The sequence below is a fragment of the Trichechus manatus genome, unplaced genomic scaffold, assembly GCF_000243295.1.
Source record: "Trichechus manatus latirostris isolate Lorelei unplaced genomic scaffold, TriManLat1.0 scaffold00038, whole genome shotgun sequence".
In the NCBI taxonomy this organism is placed as follows: Eukaryota; Metazoa; Chordata; class Mammalia; order Sirenia; family Trichechidae; genus Trichechus; species Trichechus manatus.
Window position 1 is genome coordinate 14,428,262 of NW_004443974.1, and position 22,617 is coordinate 14,450,878.

Below are 22,617 nucleotides of genomic sequence, written 5' to 3' on the forward strand. Positions count from 1 at the left end.
ACAGATGGCCTGTCTGTTCCATGAAGAAAGCCATTAGCAATCTTAACACACCTTGCTGTGGAAAAAAAAAGTATGCATTTTGCTAATATTGTTTGCTACTAATTTTTCCATGTGTGTAAATAAATCTTATATATTCTACTTTTTTAAAACAATTTTTTTTTCAAACATAGTTTTTTAGAAAATAAGGAAAGTCACTCCATGTGGCATCTCCGGCAAGAACATACACTAGAGTGTTCAGAGATGAGTTCCCCTGTTAGTACTTCCCCTATTAGTATTAGTACTGCTCATTTATTAGATAGTATTTATCACGTACCAGCTCCTGATTTGGCACTGCTGTGGCTCACGAATTCTATTTTGGGACCTGAGGAGATGTCAGTTCACAAGACAGCTTATAGCTGTACCTTTTGTTTTTTGTTTGTTTTAATTATTTGATATTAAACAAGCTGGAGGCTCATAAAATGATACTGTAATATGCATGTAAACTGAATCAGGCAGTAATACCTTTTACATGTTTCTGTTTCTAGACAGTGGAAAGTCTAAAAGAAGTACAGTGAATTCAAAGGTAAGAATTAACTACCCACTTGTGCCTAGCTTTTCTGAGTATGTGTGTGTGTGTGTTGTACATGTGTGTTTACGTATTAATGTGTGTGTGTGAGCGCATGTGCATGTACATACACATACATGCCTAGTCTACAGGGGGTTGCCTTCTACTTGGAAAGATAAGGTTGACAACATTGGAACAATTTCAGAGTAAAATTGAATGCTAAGTTGTGCAGCACTTATGTGATAGACGGTCAGATAGTGAGGGGGGAGAGAAGCTGAGCCTTCTCAAGAGCCTTCTGGAAGGAGGTGTCACCAAGGGTGAGCTTGGAGTTTGGGGGATTTGTTTGTGGAAGAGGAAGAGAAGAAAGGGGATGAAGAATGTCATAGGCAAAGACCGGAAGGTGGGAATGAGCATAACAAGTGCTGGGCACTGGCCTATTTGAAGTAAAAGGTACATATTTGGAAGCAGAGAGAGAGAGAGAGAAATGTTAGATAATGTAGGGCCAGATAATAGAGTGTCTCAACAACAACAATAGTGTAGGCAATAGGAAGTTATTGTGAATTCTTGACCAGGAAAGAATGTGATGCAAATGGTGTTTAGTGAAGATCATCATTCTGAAGGTAATATTCAGGGTAGCCTTGGAGAGGGAGAGAGTGAAATTAGAGAGACCAGTAAGGACACTGTTGTGATAATACAGGTTTAGGTGACGAGGATCTGGATTAGAGTATATAAAATAAGGAATCAGCCTGGCAGACCAGTTATGGGGGTGGAGGAGTTAGAGAAGAGGTAGAGTTTTTTTGCAAAGGGGTAGGTGATAGAAATACCACAAGAGGAATATTTGGGAAGGTTTTGGTTTGGGATATTTTAGATTTTCCAGTGAGGGGGCACCCAAATAGCAATGTTCGTTTTGTTTTGTTTTTTAAACCACTATTGAGGTATAATTGACATATAATAAACTGCATATATTTAAAGTATACAATTTGATAAGTTTTGACATATGTACAGATAGCCCCCAACTTATAACTGGGTTCCATTCCGATGACTCCATCATAAATTGGTTCTGTCATAAGTCGAATACCTCATTTTTTTAAAGTTTTCATTGTTGTTGCCTTTTATTACCAGTATCTTTATAAATGCAATCTTTATTTGTCTTTGGGGGTTGGAAACATTACAGCTAAACTTACAGATATGATGACATCAGCAAATTACATGCTGCAACACTGTATGTAGTACATATTACTAGCGATAAGATGTATCCAAAAAAACTCAAAAACCGGATGGTTGTAAGTGCAGTTCGTCATGGCTTGAATATGTCATAAGTCAGTGGACTACCTGTATCAGTTTGTCATAACTTGAATATGTCACAAGTTGGTGGGCTACCTGTATATATATACACCTATGAAACCATCACTACAATCAAGATAGTGAACATATCCATCACCCCTAAAAATTTCTCCTGCCCGTTTGTGGTCCCCGTCCCCAAAGAACCACTGATCGGTCACTATAGATTAGTTTGCATTTTATAAAATTTTATATGAATGAGTTATATATGTACTCTTTTGTCTTGTTTCACTCAGCATAATTATTCTGAGTTTTGTACATATTATTGCATGTATCAATAGTTCATTCCTTTTCGTTGCTTAGTATTTTGTTGTATAAATGATAGTGTTTTGATCATTTGCAAATTAAGAATGGAGTTAATGTGTCACATCAGAGTGTGATCAGGGTCAGCATCCTTAGTTTATAAGTACTAGCTGAAGCTTTTAGTGTAGATAAGCACCCCGGCAAGAAGACTGGGTGAGAAAGCGGGGCAGAGAGGCAGAGTGACTGCTTAGAAAAGGAAATAGGTGGAAGAAGAAGTACCTTTCTGTGTGAAAAGTGATTTCAGACATCTTGGCAAGGATGGTAAATTTTATTTTCAGAGTTTTGAAGTCAGGAAATTTAGGGTACAGTAAGAAGCTGGGTTTTTAAATTTTATTTTGATTTTAATTAGCATACTTTATCTGCCACTATCACCCTAAAACAGGTTGTTATGTCTTTTTAGCCAATGGGAGAGAAATCCTTTTCTGTTCACAATAATGATGGGGCAGTTTCATTTCAGGTATGTATTGTCTTATTAATGCTTCATAGAGTTTACCTCTACCATGGAAAAGAGTGAATTTTGTAATGAATTTTGAACTTAGGAATAATAATTTAGGCATGCTATTTGGCAAGTCATTTGACACAGAGCTCTCTAACAAACCTACAAGGTGGATATTATTACCCCCAGTATCAAATCATAAGTCCCTGAGAGTGAATAACTTCATGACTGTCCAATGTAAGTGACAAGGCCCAGATTCCAACCCATTTTTGCCTGGCTGTTTCTGCAAATCCTCTGCCTCTCTAACAGCATGCTGCAGCAACTCAGAGTGCACCGTTACAGGTAGAAGCATGGAATTCTATACCTGAAAGGGCCATTGATGATCATTTAAGGTGAAGTCATAATTCTAGAGATAAGTTAATTGAGACTCAGACCTTTAGTGACCTGCCCAGCCTTCCCAGTTATCAATCGCATAGTGAGTGTTTTATGTTGGTGTCCCAGCATATGTAGGGGAATTGGTTGTTGGACTGGGTCTCAGAACCCACTTACTAGCTAGGTGACCTTGGACAACTCACTTAACTTTTGAATCTCACTGTTTAATCATCTAAAATTGAAAAATGATGACATATATCTCATAGGATTATTATGAGTTTTATTTTCATGTGTGTGAAAGTGCTTTGTAAAGCATTGTACAAATGCTTTACTATTAATTTGTAAGAATTGCTGCCTCTTTTCTAATCAGTTTTCATTAACTAAAGTATAATTTGCTTATGTTGAAACACACTAATCTGTACAGTTCAATCAGTTTTGACAAATGCATGCACCCATGTAAACCGCTCTGTCAAGAAAGAATATTTTTATCACCTCAGAAAGTCCCCTTCTCTGCAACCATGGTTCTGATTTTTTCACCGTAGATTGTTTTGCATGTCTGACAGTTTTGATATGTTCATTAAGTTTAGTAACCATCATTTTCATCACCATCAGTAATTACTAGCTAACATTTATTGAGTGCTTGCAGGGTGCTGATCTGCTCAAAATCCCATCAACAGCTTCCCATTTGTCTCAGAGTAAAAGCTAAAGTCCTTCCAGTGGTCTGCAAGGCCTCATGTCGTCTGGCTCCTGTTACCCGTCTGACCTCATCTCCTATTATTCTCCTCCTTGCTCCCCCCCCCCCACCCCGCCCCAGCCACACAGGCGGCCTTGCTGTTCCTCGATAAGATCAGCTCTACTCTAGCCATACCCTCTGACAAGAATGTTCTAAGCTCAGAATCTACATGACTAATTTCTTACCTCCTTCAAGTCTTTGTCACCTTCCTAGTGAAGCTTCCCCAATGCCCCTATTTTAAACACAGCCTGTCCCATACCCCCTCACCCCACTGTTTTTATCCTATCCCTAGAAGTACCCATCCCTTCTAATGTGCTGTATAATGAACTTCTTATTATGTTTATCATCTGTCTCCCACCTAAAAGATTACCATAAGGGCAGGAATTTTTATCTGTTTTATTACTGATGTATATGAACTAACCTCCTAAACTTGGGTCCAGCCGATAATAGTCCCTCGATCAATAATTATGGAGATGGATGAATACATGCCAGGCATTGCATTAAGTACTTGTATATGCATTAGATCAGTTCATCCTGCCAGCAACTCTATGAAGTAGGCGCTGTTATTATTCCCCTTTTACAGATAAGGAAATTGAGGCTCAGAGAGGTTAAGTAATTTGCATAAGGGGAGGATTCAAACCCAGGTTTGTCTGACTTGAAGGCCCATGTGTTTAACCAGTTTGCTTTACTACCTCCTTGAAAAAATAGAAAAGGTACTCTTTTCTTCCTTCCCTTACTTTAAAATGCTTGTTAATGAAGTATATTTTTTTGAGTGATTTTTTTAGCCTTTTTTTTTTTTTTTTAATCACAAGAGGAAAGGCTGTAAATATTTGGCATTTACTAATGCTTTGTATTAGGGTGAGTGTTGAAGAGAAAGCAGCATAGTTGATGATTAAGAACATTGGCTGAAATAACAAGTTCATAGAGTTCTTGTGATGCATAAAGTAGGCAGAGTGGGTGGGCAGTTTGCTTTTTCTCTGGCTTTGCTCTGTCCTTGTAAGGAAGTCAGTAGGTGACTCCTTGTTCTCCCAGTTTTGGATAGTGCATTCAGTCTGTGCTTCACTGCTTCATCCAGGGAATAGGGATGATAGTTTATCTGCCAAAGTGCAGGCAGGGCATTGTGAGGCCTTATTCCAATTCTAAAATTTGTACTTTAGTTTTTTGTTTTTTTCTTTAAGGGTCAGGTGCCTACTCTAATCAACCATGGTGATTCTATTGATTTTTTAATCTTTCTTAGAAACATCATATGAGTCTTGCTTTTGAAAATAAAATTATCAATATGTTTAGAAAAGTTTTCTTTTTCTCTACCCTGAGTAGGCTAAAATGCATAGTCTGTTTAGTGTGTATTTAGAATGATGAGTTTGAGACATGGTTTAACAAATAATTTCAGCTTTATTGTTCTTGGTCTTTTATTTCTTTCTTGTGAGATGACTCTTCTTTCCCATTTTTTAAAAAATTGTGAGGTATAGTATACAGAGAAGTGTGTAATATTTATGTTGAGCTCTTTAAATAACTATAAATAATCACCTGTGTAGCCATCGCCTGGAACAAGAAATAGAACAGTGCTAGCACCCCAGAAGCCCCATGTGTCCCTCACATCCTTTCCCAGCTCTAGAGGTAACTCCTACATGAAAATTTTATAGTAATTTCTTCTCTTTATAATTTTGCCATCTACTTATACAGTCCTAAACAAGATATTTTAGGCAGATTTCTTTTTATTGCTAGGACTTTTCTAGGCTTTCACTGCTTATAGTAAAATGTTGATAAAATTGACCTAGGAGTCACGTCCTGTGAGTGTGTGTGAGAGAGACTGTGTGTGTGTGGTCGAGTTATATTAAAATTTATTTGAAACACATGAAATATATTAAAACTAGAAAAATATCTAAATGTAGAAAATGTAGCCTCTGTTTTTATTGTCTAAAATCATAGGTGGAAATTTTAATTCGGGAATATTGGTCCTTTACCTATTCACGTTATTGGTGATCCTTCTTTCTTTTTAAAAACTTAAAGGGCAAAATAATATGTTGGATTGAAAACTAGATAACTGTATCATAGATTATCTCTGCAGACGTAAAAACCATCATAGATGGACAGATATATATGACAAAGCAAGTATAGTAAAATTGTAGACTCTAGGTAGTGAGTGTACAGGTGTTCACTGTACAGTTCTTTCAGCTTTTCTGAATGCTTGAAAATTATCATAACAGAATGTTGGGGGGAATCATAGAATAAAAAAAATCTGTTTAAACTCTCTGGAAGGATTTGATTAATTCAAGTAGTCTGTCTTCTTCTGTCCATAATAGTCATGATTTATTTCTAAGATTTAAAAATCTAGGTAAAGATTTGGGTACCTTTAAATTTTTTTCTTTGTCACTTTCAGTTTTTCTTTAACATCAGCACCGATGACCAAGAAGGCCTCTACAGTCTTTACTTTCATAAATGCCGTGGAAATGAAACGCAGTCTAGTGACAAGGTTTCATTCAGCCTTGATGTGAGTACCATATGGAGATTGTTCATGTAGGGTGGTCTGAGGATTTGTCAGCAGTGTGATATGCAAGACGTTTATTTCTACGTAAGCATAGATTTTAAGAACACTTAAGGAGAGTAAGAGAAAAAATGTGGCCACACTAAAATCCCTGCCAGTAGGGTATTTAGCAGAGGATTCATAAATAAGAAAATATAAAGCAATTTAGAATATATTTGCACTTTAACCTAGGCATTAAAATGTGGTTGTGATAATGCTGGTACTCACTTTCTTAAGTGTAAGTAAAACAGCTGAGATTCCAAATTGCTGAATAAGGGGATGATCCACTCCTGAAAAGTAAAAGTTAATTCCATGTTGATTTCAGATTGAGATTACAGAGAAGAATCCTGACAGTTACCTCTCAGCAGGAGAAATTCCTCTCCCCAAATTATACATTTCGATGGCCTTTTTCTTCTTCCTTTCTGGGACCATCTGGATTCACATTCTTCGAAAACGACGGTAAATTATTACTTCCTTGAGACCTTCAAATCAAAGTGTCTTGAGATTTGTATATTTTCACCTTTTGCTGGCTTCTGAACTTTGCATAAATTGGCACCAGTAGTCTTGTTCTCTTCAAAGGGCGTCTTCCTGAAACACTAGAGGGACTGTACAGGAGTCTTGCAGTGTGGGAGGCCTTTGCATTCCTTGGTGTTTGTTCACTTGCCATTGCTCTGTTTAAAAAGTAAACCTAGATATTTCAGTAATATACAAGCAAAATAAAACGTATAAGCAAAATGTTTCTATAGCAGAGAGACCACAGTCCAAGACTCAGAGTGAGAATGTTGGTCCCATTCAGTGACTGGTTATTCTAAAGAGATAAATGAAGACGACCCACTGCCTGGATAAGAGGATAGAGATATTGTTTAGTGACTGAAGGCATCAGCTCAGAGCTGGCTGGAAGAGTCTCTTTATTGACCTCCAGATGCTTGCTGCTGGAGGAAACTTCTTCAAAGCCCATCTGCCTGGCTTTTGGCCAGCCTTCTGAAACCCCTGAGGCTTTAACTTCCTCTGCATGGTTCTTGCGGGGAGCAGCTGCATGCACATGGAACTAGTGTTTAATTCTCTGTCTGCCTCCCAAGAAAACTGAGAAGAAGATATTAGTTTTCAGTTAGAGAATAGTATAAAATACGTATTATATTTTAAGGCTGTAAGCTGGGTAGGTGATGGTATTTGAATATGGTTTTATAATATGGATTAATAAAATAATTCAGTACCCCCAAACACCAAATACCTCTGTCTCTGAAACATTAGGGCAGAAATTGAGACCTCTTTAATCCCTAGTGGCCTGATCATCTTCTATTAGAAATGCTCAGAGCCCAGAGCATCTGGTTGGATGCAGTTGCTGATTCTTATTTGATGTAATATCCTTTATACCTACCAGATGTAAAAAGCGCTTCTTATTTACTTGTGAAGGACCTACATAATCATGTTTTGGACGAGATTATTAGGCAGCCATTACTAAGAGAAAAAGAATCCTACAAATTCAGACCGTAAAATTTTTTTTTTTTTTTCTTTTTAAGAAAGGTTGCTTTTGCCATTATTAGAGGAGTAGGAACTAGGAGGCAGAAGACCTGATTTCAAGTGTGAACTTTGACTCTAGTATCTGTGTACTTTCTTCACTCTAAGCCTCTTTTTTCTTGGCTACCAAACTGGGACAGTAATAATGGCTCTGCCTTCCTCTTAGAGGAAGTCAAGATCCTTAGACTTGTTATGTAATCCCCAAAAGATAATGTATATGAGGGTGCTTTGAAAATTAGGGTGCTATGTAAATATGAGATATGTATAAAATATTTTGTTAACTAGGTGTTTAAATTCCCTTTTATTTAGTGACCTAATAATCATTGCCATTGGTTCATTTATAATAAAATTGTGATGACACTTTTAAAGCTGAGGCTGAATGAGACTGGCCTATTTTGTACAAGCTATGGTTTTAACTTTCTGTTGAAGAATAGTATATATACAGAAATACTAAATATTTTTAAGCCCTCTGCCCTATCCCCATGTTTTCCCAGGAGTCTTATAGCTAGTTCCATTAGTTGGAGATTTGAATAATGTAAGGGTGTATGACTCCAACTTGGACAGGTTCATTTGATGCTCACAGCCCCTTAGAGCCAAAAGGAGCTGAGAGATCTTCTCAGTTACTACATTTTACAGGTGATTATATTGAGGCCCAGAGAGGGGAAGTGAGAGACATGAGAGAGCTGGGCCTGGAACCCAGATATGCTTTTTGTGCATGTCTGGCTCATCTCAATTCTCTGAGCTGTGTGTTGGGCCCAGAGTTTAGAGAGGGAAGTGGTAAGGGAAAACTGGCAGCTCGTATTTTTTGAGTACCTGCTTTGTGCCCTGTTAGGCACTTGATGTTGGTTAGTTCAGTTAATTTTCCATCAGCTTTTGAGTTAATCTTCTAGCAACTCCATTCTCAGGAGAAGTTACTGAGGCTTAGAGAAATTAAGTTTGTAAGGGTAGGACCAGTGTTTGAGCCAGATAGGTCTGGCTGTGACCCTCTATTTTTTCGGTCACATCACAGCCCTAGCTGTCAGTGTTTTAACTTTGGACTTCAAGGCATGGTTGCCAGCGGTGAGTGAACACAGCTCTTTACACTGAGCAGTTTTACACTATGGGTAATTCTCATTGTCATTTAGTAGTGATAGACTACTCTGGCTTTGACTTTCTTTTTGACCTTGGAATAGGTGTGCATTGGAATGGGAAAGTACCAGGGAAGAAAATCAGCCCGGTTGTGCTTGAACCTCAAATATGTCCGTTCACGTACACTCTCAGCATCATTCTGTGCAAGGCCTAACTCCTTTTTTTTTAAATTAGTATACTTTATTTTTTTTGGAGCGGTTTTGGGTTTACAAACAGCAGAAAGTTCAGAGAATTTCCAAATACCTGCTGTATTTATGTCTGGGTAGTGTTAGCCCTCCACTTATTAAGTATTGCATTGGCTATCTGAGTCTTTTGTCTTTCCTTATAAACTTTAGAAGCAGTTTGTCAATAACCACAAAGTAACCAGCTGGGATTTTGATTGGGATTGCATTGAATCTATAGATCAAGTTCAGAAGAACTGACATCTTAACAATATTGAGTCTTCTTGTCCATGAACATGGAATATCTCTCCATTTATTTAGATCTTCTTTGAGTTCTTTCTTCAAAGTTTTGTAGTTTTCCTTATATAGATTTTGTACATATTTTGTTAACTTTATACTTAAGTATTTAAATTTTCTGGTGATAATGTAAATGGTGTTGTGTTTTTCATTTCAAATTCCAGTTGTCCATTGTTGATATATAGGAAGGCAATCGACTTTTGTATATTAACCTTATTTCCTGCAACCTTACTGTAATCACTTATTAGTTCCAGGAATTATTTTGTCAGTTCTTTGGGATTTTCTACATAGACAACCATGTCATCTGTGAATAGTTTTATTTCTTCCTTCCCAGTCTATACTTTTAATTTCCTTTTCTTGCCTTATCGTATTAGATGGGACTTCCAGTACGATGTCAAATAGGAGTTATGAGAGGGGCCATCCTTGCCTTGTTCCCAATCTTAGGGAGAAAGCATCTAGTTTCTTACCATTAAGTATGATATTAGCTGTAAGTTTTTTATAGATTTTTTTGTCAAGTTGAGGAAGTTCCCCTCTGTTTCTATTTTGCTGGGTTTTGTCATGAAAGATGTTGGATTTTATCAAATACATTTCCTGCATCTATTGATATGATTATTTGATTTTTTTTTTTCAGCTTGTTAATGGGTTTCTCCTCTTAGGACTGCCTATTCATATTCTTTGTGTATTTTTCTGTTGGGTTTTCTGTCTTTTTCGTGTTGCTTTGCATGGTTTCTTGTTCTGGATATCAACCCCTTGTCTGTTTTAGACATTGCAGATTTGTTCTCCTAACCTGTTAAATTTGTCTGTGGTGTTCATTATTGAATGACAGTTTTTTAATGGAGTCAGATCTGCCTAATTTTAGTCTTTTGAATAATTAGTACCTTTTGGATCTTAAGCCCTTTTCCTACTCCAAAATCACAAACGTTTGTTTTACGTTTAGATCTTGAATCCATCTGGAGTTCTCCTTTATGTACCTGCGAGTAGAGATCCACCTTATTTACTTATTTGTTTTTATATATAGGTTTGAGCTAGTTTTTCCCAGTGCTGACTATTAAACAATAGATGACCCAGTGGATGGTGTCACTTTTATCATATATCAAGCTTCTATGAATCTATTCCTGAACTCTCTCGTCTATTCCATTTGTCTTTTGTCTGATGCTGCCGCTGTTCCACATTTTTTACTCCTGTTTCTTTGCAGAATGCCTTAGTATCTGAGAGTGAGAGTTCCTTTGTGGTTTTAAGTGTTCATTTATGTGCTTTAATAGAGTTTAAAAGTTTTCTCCGTAATGGTCCTATATGTCTTCTATTAGATTATTCCTAGAAGGAGGTGAGAGAGAGCAAAGGAATTTGATGCCTGAAAGCCCAAAAGGTAGACTAGTACCTGTGTTATACCTCCCTGTTGAGGTGTGGAGGTGGGAAAGGGTACTCTACCCTACTGGCCTGGTATGTTTTACAGGTACCCGTCATAAGGAGGGGAGAAGGAGGCACAATCTCATTACTTTTCCCCAGCCCATCCCTGATGCCTGGGTTCCAGCCTTCTGCTCTGGGCTGCAGATTTCCCCCTGTAGCTGTACTAATTGCCTTTGCTTTCCCAGGGATTTCATGCCATTGTCTCACATCCATTCACCTCATTTTTGCCTCTGTGGCCTGTCCAGGATGATTTCTGGGGAAGAAGCCAGCAGCCTGTGTTAGATTTCCATCTTGTCAGGACTTGGAACCCATAATGTCTAGCGTGCATAACTCGGTTTCATTCACAACAGTAAATTATATATTAGAGATGACTTTAGGGCTCTAGTTCTGCCTACAGAAACTACTTTTTTTTTTTTTTAATTTTTTCCTATACAAAAAGTTTATACATACATTGTTATGTGACCCTAATTGCTCTCCCCATACTGTGACAGCATACTCCTCCTTTCCACCCCTGATTCCCCATGTCCATTCAACCAGCTCCTAACACTCTCTTCCTTCCCATCTCACTTCTGGACAGAAGCTGCCTGTTTAGTCTCTTCTATCTACTTGAGCTAAGAGGCACACTCCTCATGAGTATCACTTTACGTCCCACAGTCCAGTCCAATCCCTGTCTGAAGAGTTGGCCTCGGAAATTGTTTTAGTTCTGGGCCGATAGAGAATCCAGGGGCCGTGCTTTCCGGGGTTCCTCCAGTCTCAGTCAGACCATTAAGTCTGGTCTTCTTACTGGAATTTGAGTTCTGCACCCCACCTTTCTCCTGCTCCATCAGGGACTCTCTGTTGTGTTCCCAGTCAGGGCAGTCATTGGTGGTAGCCAGGCACAATCTAGTTCTTCTGGTCTCAGGCTGATGAAGTCTCTGGTTTATGTGGCCCTTTCTGTCTCTTGGGCTACTACTTTTCCTTGCGACTTAGGTGTTCTTCATTCTCCTTTACTCCAGGTGGTTGGGACCAATTGATGCATCTTAGATGGCCACTTGCAAGCTTTTAAGACCCCCAGATGCCACTCACCAAAGTAGGATGCAGAACATTTTCTTAATAAACTTTGTTATGCCAGTTAACCTAGATGTCCCCTGAAAGCATGGTCCCCAGACCCCCACCCCTGCTACTCTGTCCCTCAAAGTATTTGATTGTATTCAAGAAACTTCTGAGCTTTGGTTTAGTCCAGTTGTGCTAACCTCCCCTGTAGTGTGTGCTGTCCTTCCCTTCACCTAAGATAATTCTTATCTACTATCTAGTTAGTAAATAACCCTCACCCTCCCTCCCCACCCTCATAACCATCAAAGAATGTTTTCTTTTGTGTTTAAACCTTTTCTTGAGTTCTTATAATAGTGGTCTTATGCAATATTTGCACTTCTGTGATTGACTAAATTCACTCAGCATAATGACCTGTAGCTTCCTCCATGTTATAAGATGTTTCACAGCGTCGTCGTCGTTCTTTATCGTTGCGTAGTATTCTGTTGTGTGGATATACCATAATTTGTTAATCCATTCGTCCTTTGATGGGTACCTCGGTTGATTCCATCTTTTTGCTATTGTGAACAGTGCTGCAATGAACATGGGTGTGCAAATATCTATTCGTGTGATGGCTTTTATTTCTCTAGGATATATTCCAAGGAGCGGGCGAGCTGGATCGTGTGGTACTTCTATTTCTAGCTTTTTAAGGAAGTGCCAAATTGATTTCCAAAGTGGTTGTACCATTTTACATTCCCACCAACAGTATATAAGTATTCCAGTCTCTCCACAACCTCTACAGCATTTATTATTTTGTGTTTTGTGGATTAATGCTAGCCTTGTTGGGGTGAGATGATATCTCATTGTAGTTTTGATCTGCATTTCTCTAATGGCTAATGATCGTGAGCATTTCTTTATGTGTCTCTTTGGCCACCTGAATGTCTTGTTTGGCAAAGTGCATGTTCATATCCTCAGAAACTACTTTTTAAAAAAACTTCCTGTTTGTGGTTTGCTTACATTTTGTTTACTGCCTCTTTTTAAATAGATCCACTACATGAAGCTTCTGCTGTCCTTTGAGACATGGAATATTCCTTTAAATCTTTTCTCTCTGTTTTTGTAGGAATGATGTATTTAAAATTCACTGGTTGATGGCGGCCCTTCCTTTCACCAAGTCTCTTTCGTTGGTATTCCATGCAGTATGTATCAACATTTTTTGAGGGGGGTCATTTATGAAATGGTGTATAATGCCCATGTGAGCAGAAAGAGTAGATTAGGGAAAGTGGATAGATTGGTGGGAAACAAAAGATAAAAGAATACTCATGAAGCCTTCTTTTGTCTGGAAGAGGGGGACTGCTCGTAGGGGGCAAGTGATCCCGACATCTGTCAGCGCTAGATGTAAGACATCTTCTGATATTACCTTAGAAACGCAGAATTTTCCTAGGTCATGTGTTTTGAGATTAGAGTGCCACCTGCTGAATTGTTTCCACTACTTTTATTTTTTCAAATATTCCCTCACATTCCCATTTAATTTGAAGTTCAATGTTATTATACTTATTTGAGAGCAAACTGATGCTTTAGAGATTGAGGCGTAAGAATTGAGCTTAAGTTTTGAATGTATAGAACTGATACAAATTGAAATGAACTTGCTTATGGGGGTAAGATCACAGCTTCCCCAATTTGTGGGCCTACCTGGTCCCCATGGACCACACTTGTGAGGGTGGCAATCTCTGGACATGCACTCTCTTACCTGCATTTAAAAATGCTGTCATAGGAAAAAGCAGTAATATACCCAGTTACAATTTCAAGAAATGAAAGTTTTTTGGATAATTTCCCATTTGGATCCAAGTTAAAAGATTTCTTTCTGGAACCATATAGCTAATGAATGAACGGGTCTTTGACTCACTTTTAGTATCTAGATAGTCATTTGTGATAGAATGAAAGATATGTAAAGAAATTGGTGTCACAATTTTGAGTTCTGCCAGGAAACATTTTGGCATAGCACTGAAACTTGCCACTTTAGTTAAAATGCTTTGGTGGCCTCAAATAGCTCTAAATTTACAGATATTTTTTTTTTAGTGGAAAAAAAAAGTTGAAGCTGATGATCCACATAGACTTTTTACTTACTGACTGACTGACTTATTTACTTACGTAAGCAGAAATGGTTGGATGATAAAGTTCTTGACTGGGATACTGAAAAGATTTGTGATTTGGGCCCTGGAGATTTTAAAGAAAAGAATAGCCAGCCATTTGCCAGAGTGAATTACTTGCCTCAAGTGAGGGACATGGGCTGGGTGTTAGTGACATTAAACCTTTTGTCAAGTCTGTCAAGCTACCTGATGTTTTGTTAGTGTACTCACATATATACTTCTTTGTGAATGGACATATGAGGTATTAGGGAGTGGGGCAGAGGGTGGACATCCTCTGTCATAGGATCCTCTGGTATGATTTACTGTTTCACTGTGTGCTAACCCATGTGGTAGACTGATCTTTCTGAAATGCAGTTGTTTGATTTCAGATCGACTATCACTACATCTCCTCCCAGGGCTTTCCGATTGAAGGTTGGGCCGTTGTGTACTATATCACTCACCTGTAAGTATACAAGATGACATGTGAAATATTCATGCCATGAAATGACATATGGGAAAAGGTGGAAAAACTACAATAAGGAAAGACAAAGTTGACTGGCTCCACCCTCTTCTGGTAGCCCATCTGGGTCCCTGTGATGTTCAAATTGTATGATATACAGATGGCTGTCCAGACTTGAGATCTTGGGATTGCTGGCATGCTCCTGGAAGTGGCTGCCTACCTGCCTGCCTGCCTGAAGTGGTTGGCTGCTTAGGTAGTGAGGTGCATAGCTAACTATTTGTGTGGCAGGAAAGAGTGTGTTGCTCACTTAAGATGAATTTCCTGAATTTGGCTGCTTATCTTTTGCAAGAAGCATGTGAAGTCCTAGAATAAGCTCTTATAATCTAACTTGAGTGAGAGCCTGAAGAGACCCGTTGTTATCTGTTAATTTTTTCTTTTCCAGTTTGAAGGGGGCACTTCTCTTCATCACCATTGCACTCATTGGCACTGGCTGGGCTTTCATTAAGCACATTCTTTCCGATAAAGACAAAAAGATCTTCATGATTGTCATCCCACTCCAGGTAAAGGAGCTCTAATCCTGCTTGTCCTAGTTCCTCTCTCTCTCTCTCTCTTTTTTTTTTAATTGTGCTTTAAGTGAAAGTTTACAGTGAGGTCAGTTTCTCATATAAAAATTTATACACACATTATGTGATCATAGTTGCTCTCCCCGCAATGTGACAGCATACTCTTCCTTTCCATGTCAGATTTCCTGTGTCCATTCAACCAGCTCCTGTCCCTTTCTGGCTTCTCATCTCTCCTCTGGACAGGAGCTGCTCATTTAGTCTCACCTATCTACTTGATCTAAGAAGCACACTCCTCATGAGTATCATTTTATGTCTTACAGTCCAGTCTAATCTTTGTCTGAAGAGTTGGCTTCAGGAATGGTTTTAGTTCTGGGATAACAGAGAGTCTGGGTGCCATGTCTTCTGGGGCCCCTCCAGTCTCATTCAGACCATTAAGTCTGATCTTTTTACTAGAATTTGGGTTCTGCACCCTACTTTTCTCCTGCTCTGTCGGGGACTCTCTGTTGTGTTCCCTGTCAGGGTAGTCATTGATGGTAGCCGGGCACCATCTAGTTCTTCTGGTCTCTGGGTGATGGAGTCTCTGGTTTATGTGACTCTGGTTCCTCTCTAGACACTCAAAGGGCTCAACTCCAGGCCTCTGGGAAGAGGGAGTCAGTTCACTAACTCCAGAAACCTAGCTTCTGCCATTTGGGATTGAGGACTCTAGAATTCTGTGTGAATAAAAATCAAATCCACGTTTACCACTTCTTTTCTGACCCCAGCTGCCCATGCAGCAATTCTTCCTCTGATCCCAGCTACCCAGAGCTAGGTCAGATCTCACAAGTTAAAGGACACAGTCCTCCAGACTGACACATAGACCCAAAACTTCAAACACCAGTCGCAAGGTTAAGAGGCCCCACAACACCCACACTTCTGACCTGTTGGCTACAAATTTAGGGTCTTCCCACTACCCCTTCAGGATGCGAGCCTCAAGCTTGGAGGCCCTCTCACTTCTGACCTGCTGGTTACAAATTTGGAGGTTCCCTCTACACCCTCTGAATACCAGCAGTAAGCTCAGGGGTTCTCAGCCCCCCTCACTCTGACCTGCTGGCTGTCACTACTCACTTGGGCTCAGTAATTTGCTAGAATGACTCACAGAACTCATGAAAAATGCAATACTTACAATTACATTTTTATTATAGGAAAAAGGGGTACAAATGAAGAGACACGTAGGATAGGGCAAGGTCTAGGAAGATTCCCAACATGAAGCTTCTTTGTCCCCAAGAGAGTGTGTCACCATCCCAAGAGCAGATGTCTTTTGCCACCCAGGAAGCTCATAAAGATTCAGTGTCCAGAGCTTTTATTGGGGTCTCATTAGTAATACAGACTCCAGCCCCTCTCCTCTGAGGTTGGTTGGTATCACGAGGTGACACAGTAGATCCTTCTCACCTGGCCAGCCCCTACCCCAGAGTCACCTCATCACTCATTGGCATTACCTGTTAGTTAGGTGTGGTCTGGAGATCTTACCGAAAACGCTTAAATTCCAAGGTTTTTTTTTTTTTTTTTTTTTTTTTTAAAAAGAGGTTACGTCTCAGGAACTGAGGACAAAGACCAAATTCTGTGGATAAAGTTAATATAAACCCCACACTAACAATACCTAGACTTTAGTCATTGCACTGGGCAATGCTTGACCCTCAGTCTTCTTTAAACCAGCATGTGGAAGCCTCGACTTTGAATAGAGTCCTACTGAAAACTTAGGGAAATATTTCACCTTCTCTTCTGTGTCAGTTTTCCCTATAACAAAATGACACTCTGAGTGAAGCAACTTAGGTACATAGTGATTTTAATAACAAATTAGTTTAAAACTGCGAATGACACCAATGAGTTTTCACTAGGTAGAATATTGTAGTAGACATCGGGGCCAAACATTTACTAAACTCTTCTTGTCGCTTGGGGCCCTGGGCTGAGGCTAGCCTTCAAGGCTGTAAGCCCCCTGGGAGAGAAATTTTGTTTTGTCTTATTTTAATAGTCTTATTGGAGGCAGAACCTGAGCATTAAAAAATAAAACCAAAAAACAACTTGTAATAAACAGAGCGGTTCTAGTAGGGATACACAGCTACTGTCCTTTGCTGGACCAACCAACATCTGTTTGATAAAGTTGCTCTCATTAACTGATCTCACATTTTGGAGCACAGTGTAACTAGGCAAGTAGGAGAGGAAGGGGACAACTCCCGAGGCACCCAGATCAGTGCTAGTACTTGCTGGCAACATTAGCAGCAAGGCCACCCTCACATTCAGTAACAAGAACATGTATTAGTGCCAAAAGTATGGTACAGGCCAGTTGCTATAGGTTTTCAAGGAGATAGTAATCACCCCAAGTTAGAATGATCTGGAAGGACTTTATGGCTGAGATGGGCCTTTACTGGGTATTTGAGGAAAGGAGTATGTCAGAGGCAAAGGATTCCCAGCAGAAACATGTAATGTAATACTACTGTCTTTTGTATAAAAGATGCTGAGGAACTGTACAGTTTCTTCAGCCTGTCAGGGTCTCAGAGCTTATAAGTGATGAGACCTGGGTACTCTTCCCACTTTGCCATACTCCCTGCTTGTTTTCCTTTCCCTTTAGTAGGTGCTACCATCCAGTCTGTTTTGAATCTTTTTCCCTTTGGCATGAACCCTGGTGTAATGGACAGTCTTCCTAGCTTACCCCTTTTTTGCTGCCTCAAAAGATGAACACACAAGTTTATATAGCAGATCACTTTGAGGAAACAAGGACATTAAAAAAAATTAAATATAAGGAAGTTAGTACAGGCAGTCCCTGGGTTATGAACGTCTGACTTACTTACAACCCATAGTTATGAACCAACCCCCGTAAAGCCTATTATATTAAAAATTCAACGTATGTAAAATGGTTCATAATAACAAACGGGCACTACACTACTTTGTGATACACATCAGAACATTATTATTACTGTATTATTATGTTAAAGATGTTTTAGTGTATCTGGAAGTGTTTCCTCAATGTTTTTTATGCCTAGAAAGGTATACTGTATACTAGGACAAACATTTGACTAACTGAAGTTAGATAGCAACCATACCTAACTGTTCTGACTTATGTACAAATTCAATTAAAAACACTTAGGAATGGAACTTATTCATAATCTGGGGACTGCCTGTATTTAAATATAGAGACTAGTCTGGGAATACATTGAATGTCAGCCTTAAAAATTAAGACTGCTTCCTTTTGACCATGGGGAACTGCTGAAAGTTTGAGTAAGGAGTCAGTGATATACAAAATGTTGTTTCGAGAACACTATAGGCACGTCACTCAATACCAACACCTCTAGGAACATTTTGTTTCTCATGTAGAGTGTGAATTAAGGAAAGAATGGAATTAAGATGAGAATTAAGAGAATTACGAATTAAAGATGTAAAAGCCTTTGTTTTCCACGTTGTCTTTATACATAGAACCACAGATGCAGATGTTTAGGATAGACTGGGCTTCAGGAGGAACTTGGGGTAGGGAAGAACCTGGAAGCCAAGTGTCAGTGAAGAGACTTAGATTTCGAAATAATTTTTGCATCTTTATTAAGAGAAGTAATGGTTTCTGTGACAACTTACAAGTCCTATATCGAAAGAGAAACCACACTTAGAGACTACCCAAATGATAGCACAGTAGATTTCCCATTCTTTGCATAAGTGTGAGGAATTACCTTTATAAGTCAAGTGGAGTATTGGGACAGTGGACTTCTTATGGGTTATACATGTGGAATTAAAACCTCTGTATCCATGCCTAATGGAAATCTTCGAAAGAATGTCATGAATTGCAAATTTTCCTTATGCTCTAGTGGCATCGCAGTTTTTTATTATTGTCAGCAGAAAGACTACATAACATGCTAAACACACAAGGCAAAACCTTCAATTGGAAACAGAAGCAGTATGTAGACACAGATGAGCTTCAGTGGGAAGAGCTAAGCCATGTCCAGTGTAGGGAAGACTGGACTTGAGTTATTCCTGTAGGAGCAATGTGACTACTCAATCTCTGTGGTGTCATCTGCCGTTCTTGCTGCTCTGTTCTCTGGTACCACAGTCCCATTATTTGGAACTTAGAAGAATTATTTTCACTGAAAACCAGACGTACCTACAAAGGGATAATGGTCTTGAGGAGTATCGGCATCGTGGCTAAATAGGGAACGTAGTACTGCCTGCTTAGCACCTGAGTGACATCACTGAGGCCTGAGGTGCCTAAAAAGCAAAGTACAGTGTTCACTCCAAAACTTAGTGGCTTAAAACAGCAATAACCATTTATTCTCTCTCACAGTGTCTATGAGTCAAGAATATCCGGGAGTGGCTTTACTATGTACATCTGGCTTGGGATCTCATTAGGTTATAGTCAGACAATAGCTGGGGTCATCTTGAAGGCTTCTTCATTTGCATCTGTCTCCTGCCTTGGGAAGACTTGACTTGATCAGATGGGAAGTGATTTCTGAGACTTCTCTCTATCTCTACTGGTCTCCAGCGTGGCGGCTTCAGGGTGGCCAGACTTCTTATAAGAAGAAGCCACAGGGCTCTAAAGGTGTATGTCCAGGAGAGAGCCAGGCAGAAGCTGTATCCTTTTTATGACCTAGCTTTGGAAATTACATGGCATCACTTCCACCATATTCTTTTGGTCAGAGCAATCACATACCTGCCCGGGTCCAAGGGGAAGGCACAGAGAGACTCTGTTTCTTGATAGGAGAGTAGCAAAGTTCTGGAAAAATAAGTAGGGCCAGAAATAATGGTAGGCCCCGGTGTCCATACCCTGTTGGGGCTGCTGTTCCTGTTAATCCATCCGTGCTTTTGAGCCTCAGTGACTTCTCGTGTCCTACAGGTCCTGGCAAACGTGGCCTATATCATCATAGAGTCCACTGAGGAGGGGACAACTGAGTATGGCTTGTGGAAGGATTCTCTGTTTCTGGTTGACCTGCTGTGCTGTGGAGCCATCCTCTTCCCAGTGGTGTGGTGAGTAAACCGCATGGAGAGAGGTCATGTGCACTTGTCTGTCAAACCTAGCAGCTGAACTAGCCATTGCCAAATTGGTCCAAATCAGCCAGGGCATCTGTGTCTTTATCAATCTGCACTTGATTCTTTTTTTTTTTTTTTTTTTTTGTACTTCAGGTGAAAGTTTACAGAGCAAATTAGTTTCTCATTAAACAATTAATACACAAATTGTTTTGTGGCTTTGGTTACCAGCCCCATGATGTGCCAACACTCTCCCCTTCTCCACCCCAGTTTCCCCGTTTCCATTCATCCAGTTTTCCTGTCCCTTCCTGCCTTCTCGTCTTTGCTTTGTGGTGGTGTGCCCATTCAGTCTCATTTACATGATTGAACTACAAAAGCATGTTCCTCACGTGTGTTATCATTTGCCTTATAAACCTGTATAATCTGTGACTGAAGCGTGAACCTCGAGAGCAACTTCAGTACTGAATTAAAAGGGTGTCTGAGGACCATACTCTTCGGGTTTCTGTAGTCTCTTTCAGATCAGCAAGTCTAGTCTTTTATTTTCGAATTTGAATTTTGTTCTACATTTTTCTCCCGCTCTGTCTAGGACCCTCTATTGTGACCCCTGTCAGAGCAGTTGGTAGTGGTAGCTGGATACCATCTACTTGTTCTGGGCTCAGTCCGGTGAAGGCTGTGGTAGCTGTGGTACATTAGTCCTTTGGACTAATATTTCCCTTGTGTCTTCGATTTTCTTCATTCTCCTTTGTTTCAGCTGGGATGGGACCAGTAGATGTATCTTAGATGGCCGCTCACAGGCTTTTAAGACCTCAGACACTAATCACTACAGTTGGATGTGGGACTTTTTTTTATAAACTATGTTATGCCAGTTGAGGTAGATGTCCCCCAGGACCATGGTCCTCAGCTCTCAACCCAGTAATTTGGTACCTTAGGGAGTTTGGATGTGTCTGTGAAGCTTCTATGACTTTGCCTTGGTCAAGTTGTGCTGACTTCCCCAGTATTGTGTACTGTCTTACCCTTCACCAAAGTTACCACTTACCTACTATCTAATTAGTGTTTTTCCCTCCCCACCCCTCCCCTCCCTTGTAACCGTCAAAGATTATTTCTTTCTGTATGTAAACCTGGCCAACCTGGCACCATGGACTGGCATTTAGCACAGTTCTAGACAGTAGAGAAGAGTCTGGGAATGAGAATTCAGTGACAACATAAAATAACAGCATGGATTTTAGGGGTGGGGTGGGAGGGAGAAGCTTGAAGTTAGATGGAAAATGAAGAAGAATGTTAACATAAAACTAGTGATAGTTCATAGCACATAAACATTTCCGATATCTTCATAATAGTTTGCTCCATTCCTAGAAATGACAGCCTTTAGATGTATATACTGTACTTTGATTTGTGTAAAGAGATGTTAATGCCAAGTCAGTGGTGGATGAAGAAGAATATCCTCATTAAATCACATGCAAAAGGATGGAAATTTATGATTCAGTATACTGGAGGAAAGAAGGATAGCAAACATAAAATACTGCATCCTTAATGATCCAGTTCCATGGCTGTTGTAAGCAGTTAATTATTTTGGAATGATGTTTAAAAAAATAGATTGGCTGTATTTTTACGCAAGTAACACACGCCTTCTATGTGTGCTAATCTCGTCCTCCCCCCCCCCCGAAGGTATTTTTATAAGCGCTACTATGCCAATTTTTTTTACACGTTGCTATAAAAAAAATTAGCATAGCACACTTACAAAAATACCACCGGGAGGGAGAGGAAGGTGTGGTTGGCAAACATTGAAGATATGTATTATTTGCATAAAAAATACAGTTCCTGCCTTCTATTAGAAATGAGATTTTCCTTACTGCAATGCCCCATGCAATAAATTAATATTTTTTAGGAATTGGGGGTTTATCCGGTCGTTTAATTCTTTGATTATTTAGAACATGGTACCAGTGGAGCATAATCCAATTCCAGCTTATTAGATTTGCTCTTAACCCTAACTCCATCACATACCACACAAGTACATGTATCAGTTCAGCAGGCAGCTGCCAGCATACAAGAGTACAGCTGAGTCTTTTTAATCACCACCGCCTCCCCCGACCCCACCCAGGAATAAGTAATTCAGGCATCCGTAACATAGGATGACCAGTGTTGCTTCAGATAAGAAGGTATCTTATTATTAAGGAACAGAGCTTAGTACCCTACTGTCATATCTGCTACTATCAGAACAATAAAATGTAAGGAATACGGGGTATTGATAAGACCCAGAAGAGCTATAGAGCTACAGGTGGCAATTTCTTGCCACTTACTAATTATAACACTAATATGCAAATGTCAAATGGCAAGATTCTTTACAATAAATATCCTGAATGTTGATGTCAAATGAAAAAAATCATCATAAGTACTTGTCTTAGTCATCTCGTGCTGCTATAACAGAAACACCACAAGTGGATGGTTTTAATAAAGAGAAGTTTATTTCCTCAGTCAAAGTAGGCTAAAAGTCCAAATTCAAGGTGTCAGCTCCAAGGGAAGGCTCTCTCTCTCTCGGCCTTCTCATCAGTGTTCCCCCAGACTAAGACCTTCTCGGTGCAGGGACCCTGGTCCAAAGGACGCGCTCTGTTCCTGGCGTGGTCTGAGGTCCCCCTGTCTCACTGCTCACTTCTGTCTTTTATATCTCAAGAGATTGCCTCAGGACACAATCCAGTCTTGTAGATCAGGTCCTGCCTTA

General features: G+C 39.6%; 1 protein-coding gene across 1 annotated transcript in view; it reads left to right on the top strand.

Moving 5' to 3' along the window:
- Positions 1-22,617, top strand: part of GPR107 (G protein-coupled receptor 107) — a 109,078-nt gene that overhangs the window by 48,348 nt on the left and 38,113 nt on the right. The window contains exons 6-13 of the mRNA XM_004375758.2: positions 525-562; positions 2,589-2,645; positions 6,110-6,220; positions 6,579-6,712; positions 12,893-12,968; positions 14,288-14,361; positions 14,801-14,918; positions 19,771-19,901. Coding sequence (XP_004375815.1) covers positions 525-562; positions 2,589-2,645; positions 6,110-6,220; positions 6,579-6,712; positions 12,893-12,968; positions 14,288-14,361; positions 14,801-14,918; positions 19,771-19,901 — 739 coding nt within the window. The remainder of the gene's footprint in view (positions 1-524; positions 563-2,588; positions 2,646-6,109; positions 6,221-6,578; positions 6,713-12,892; positions 12,969-14,287; positions 14,362-14,800; positions 14,919-19,770; positions 19,902-22,617) is intronic.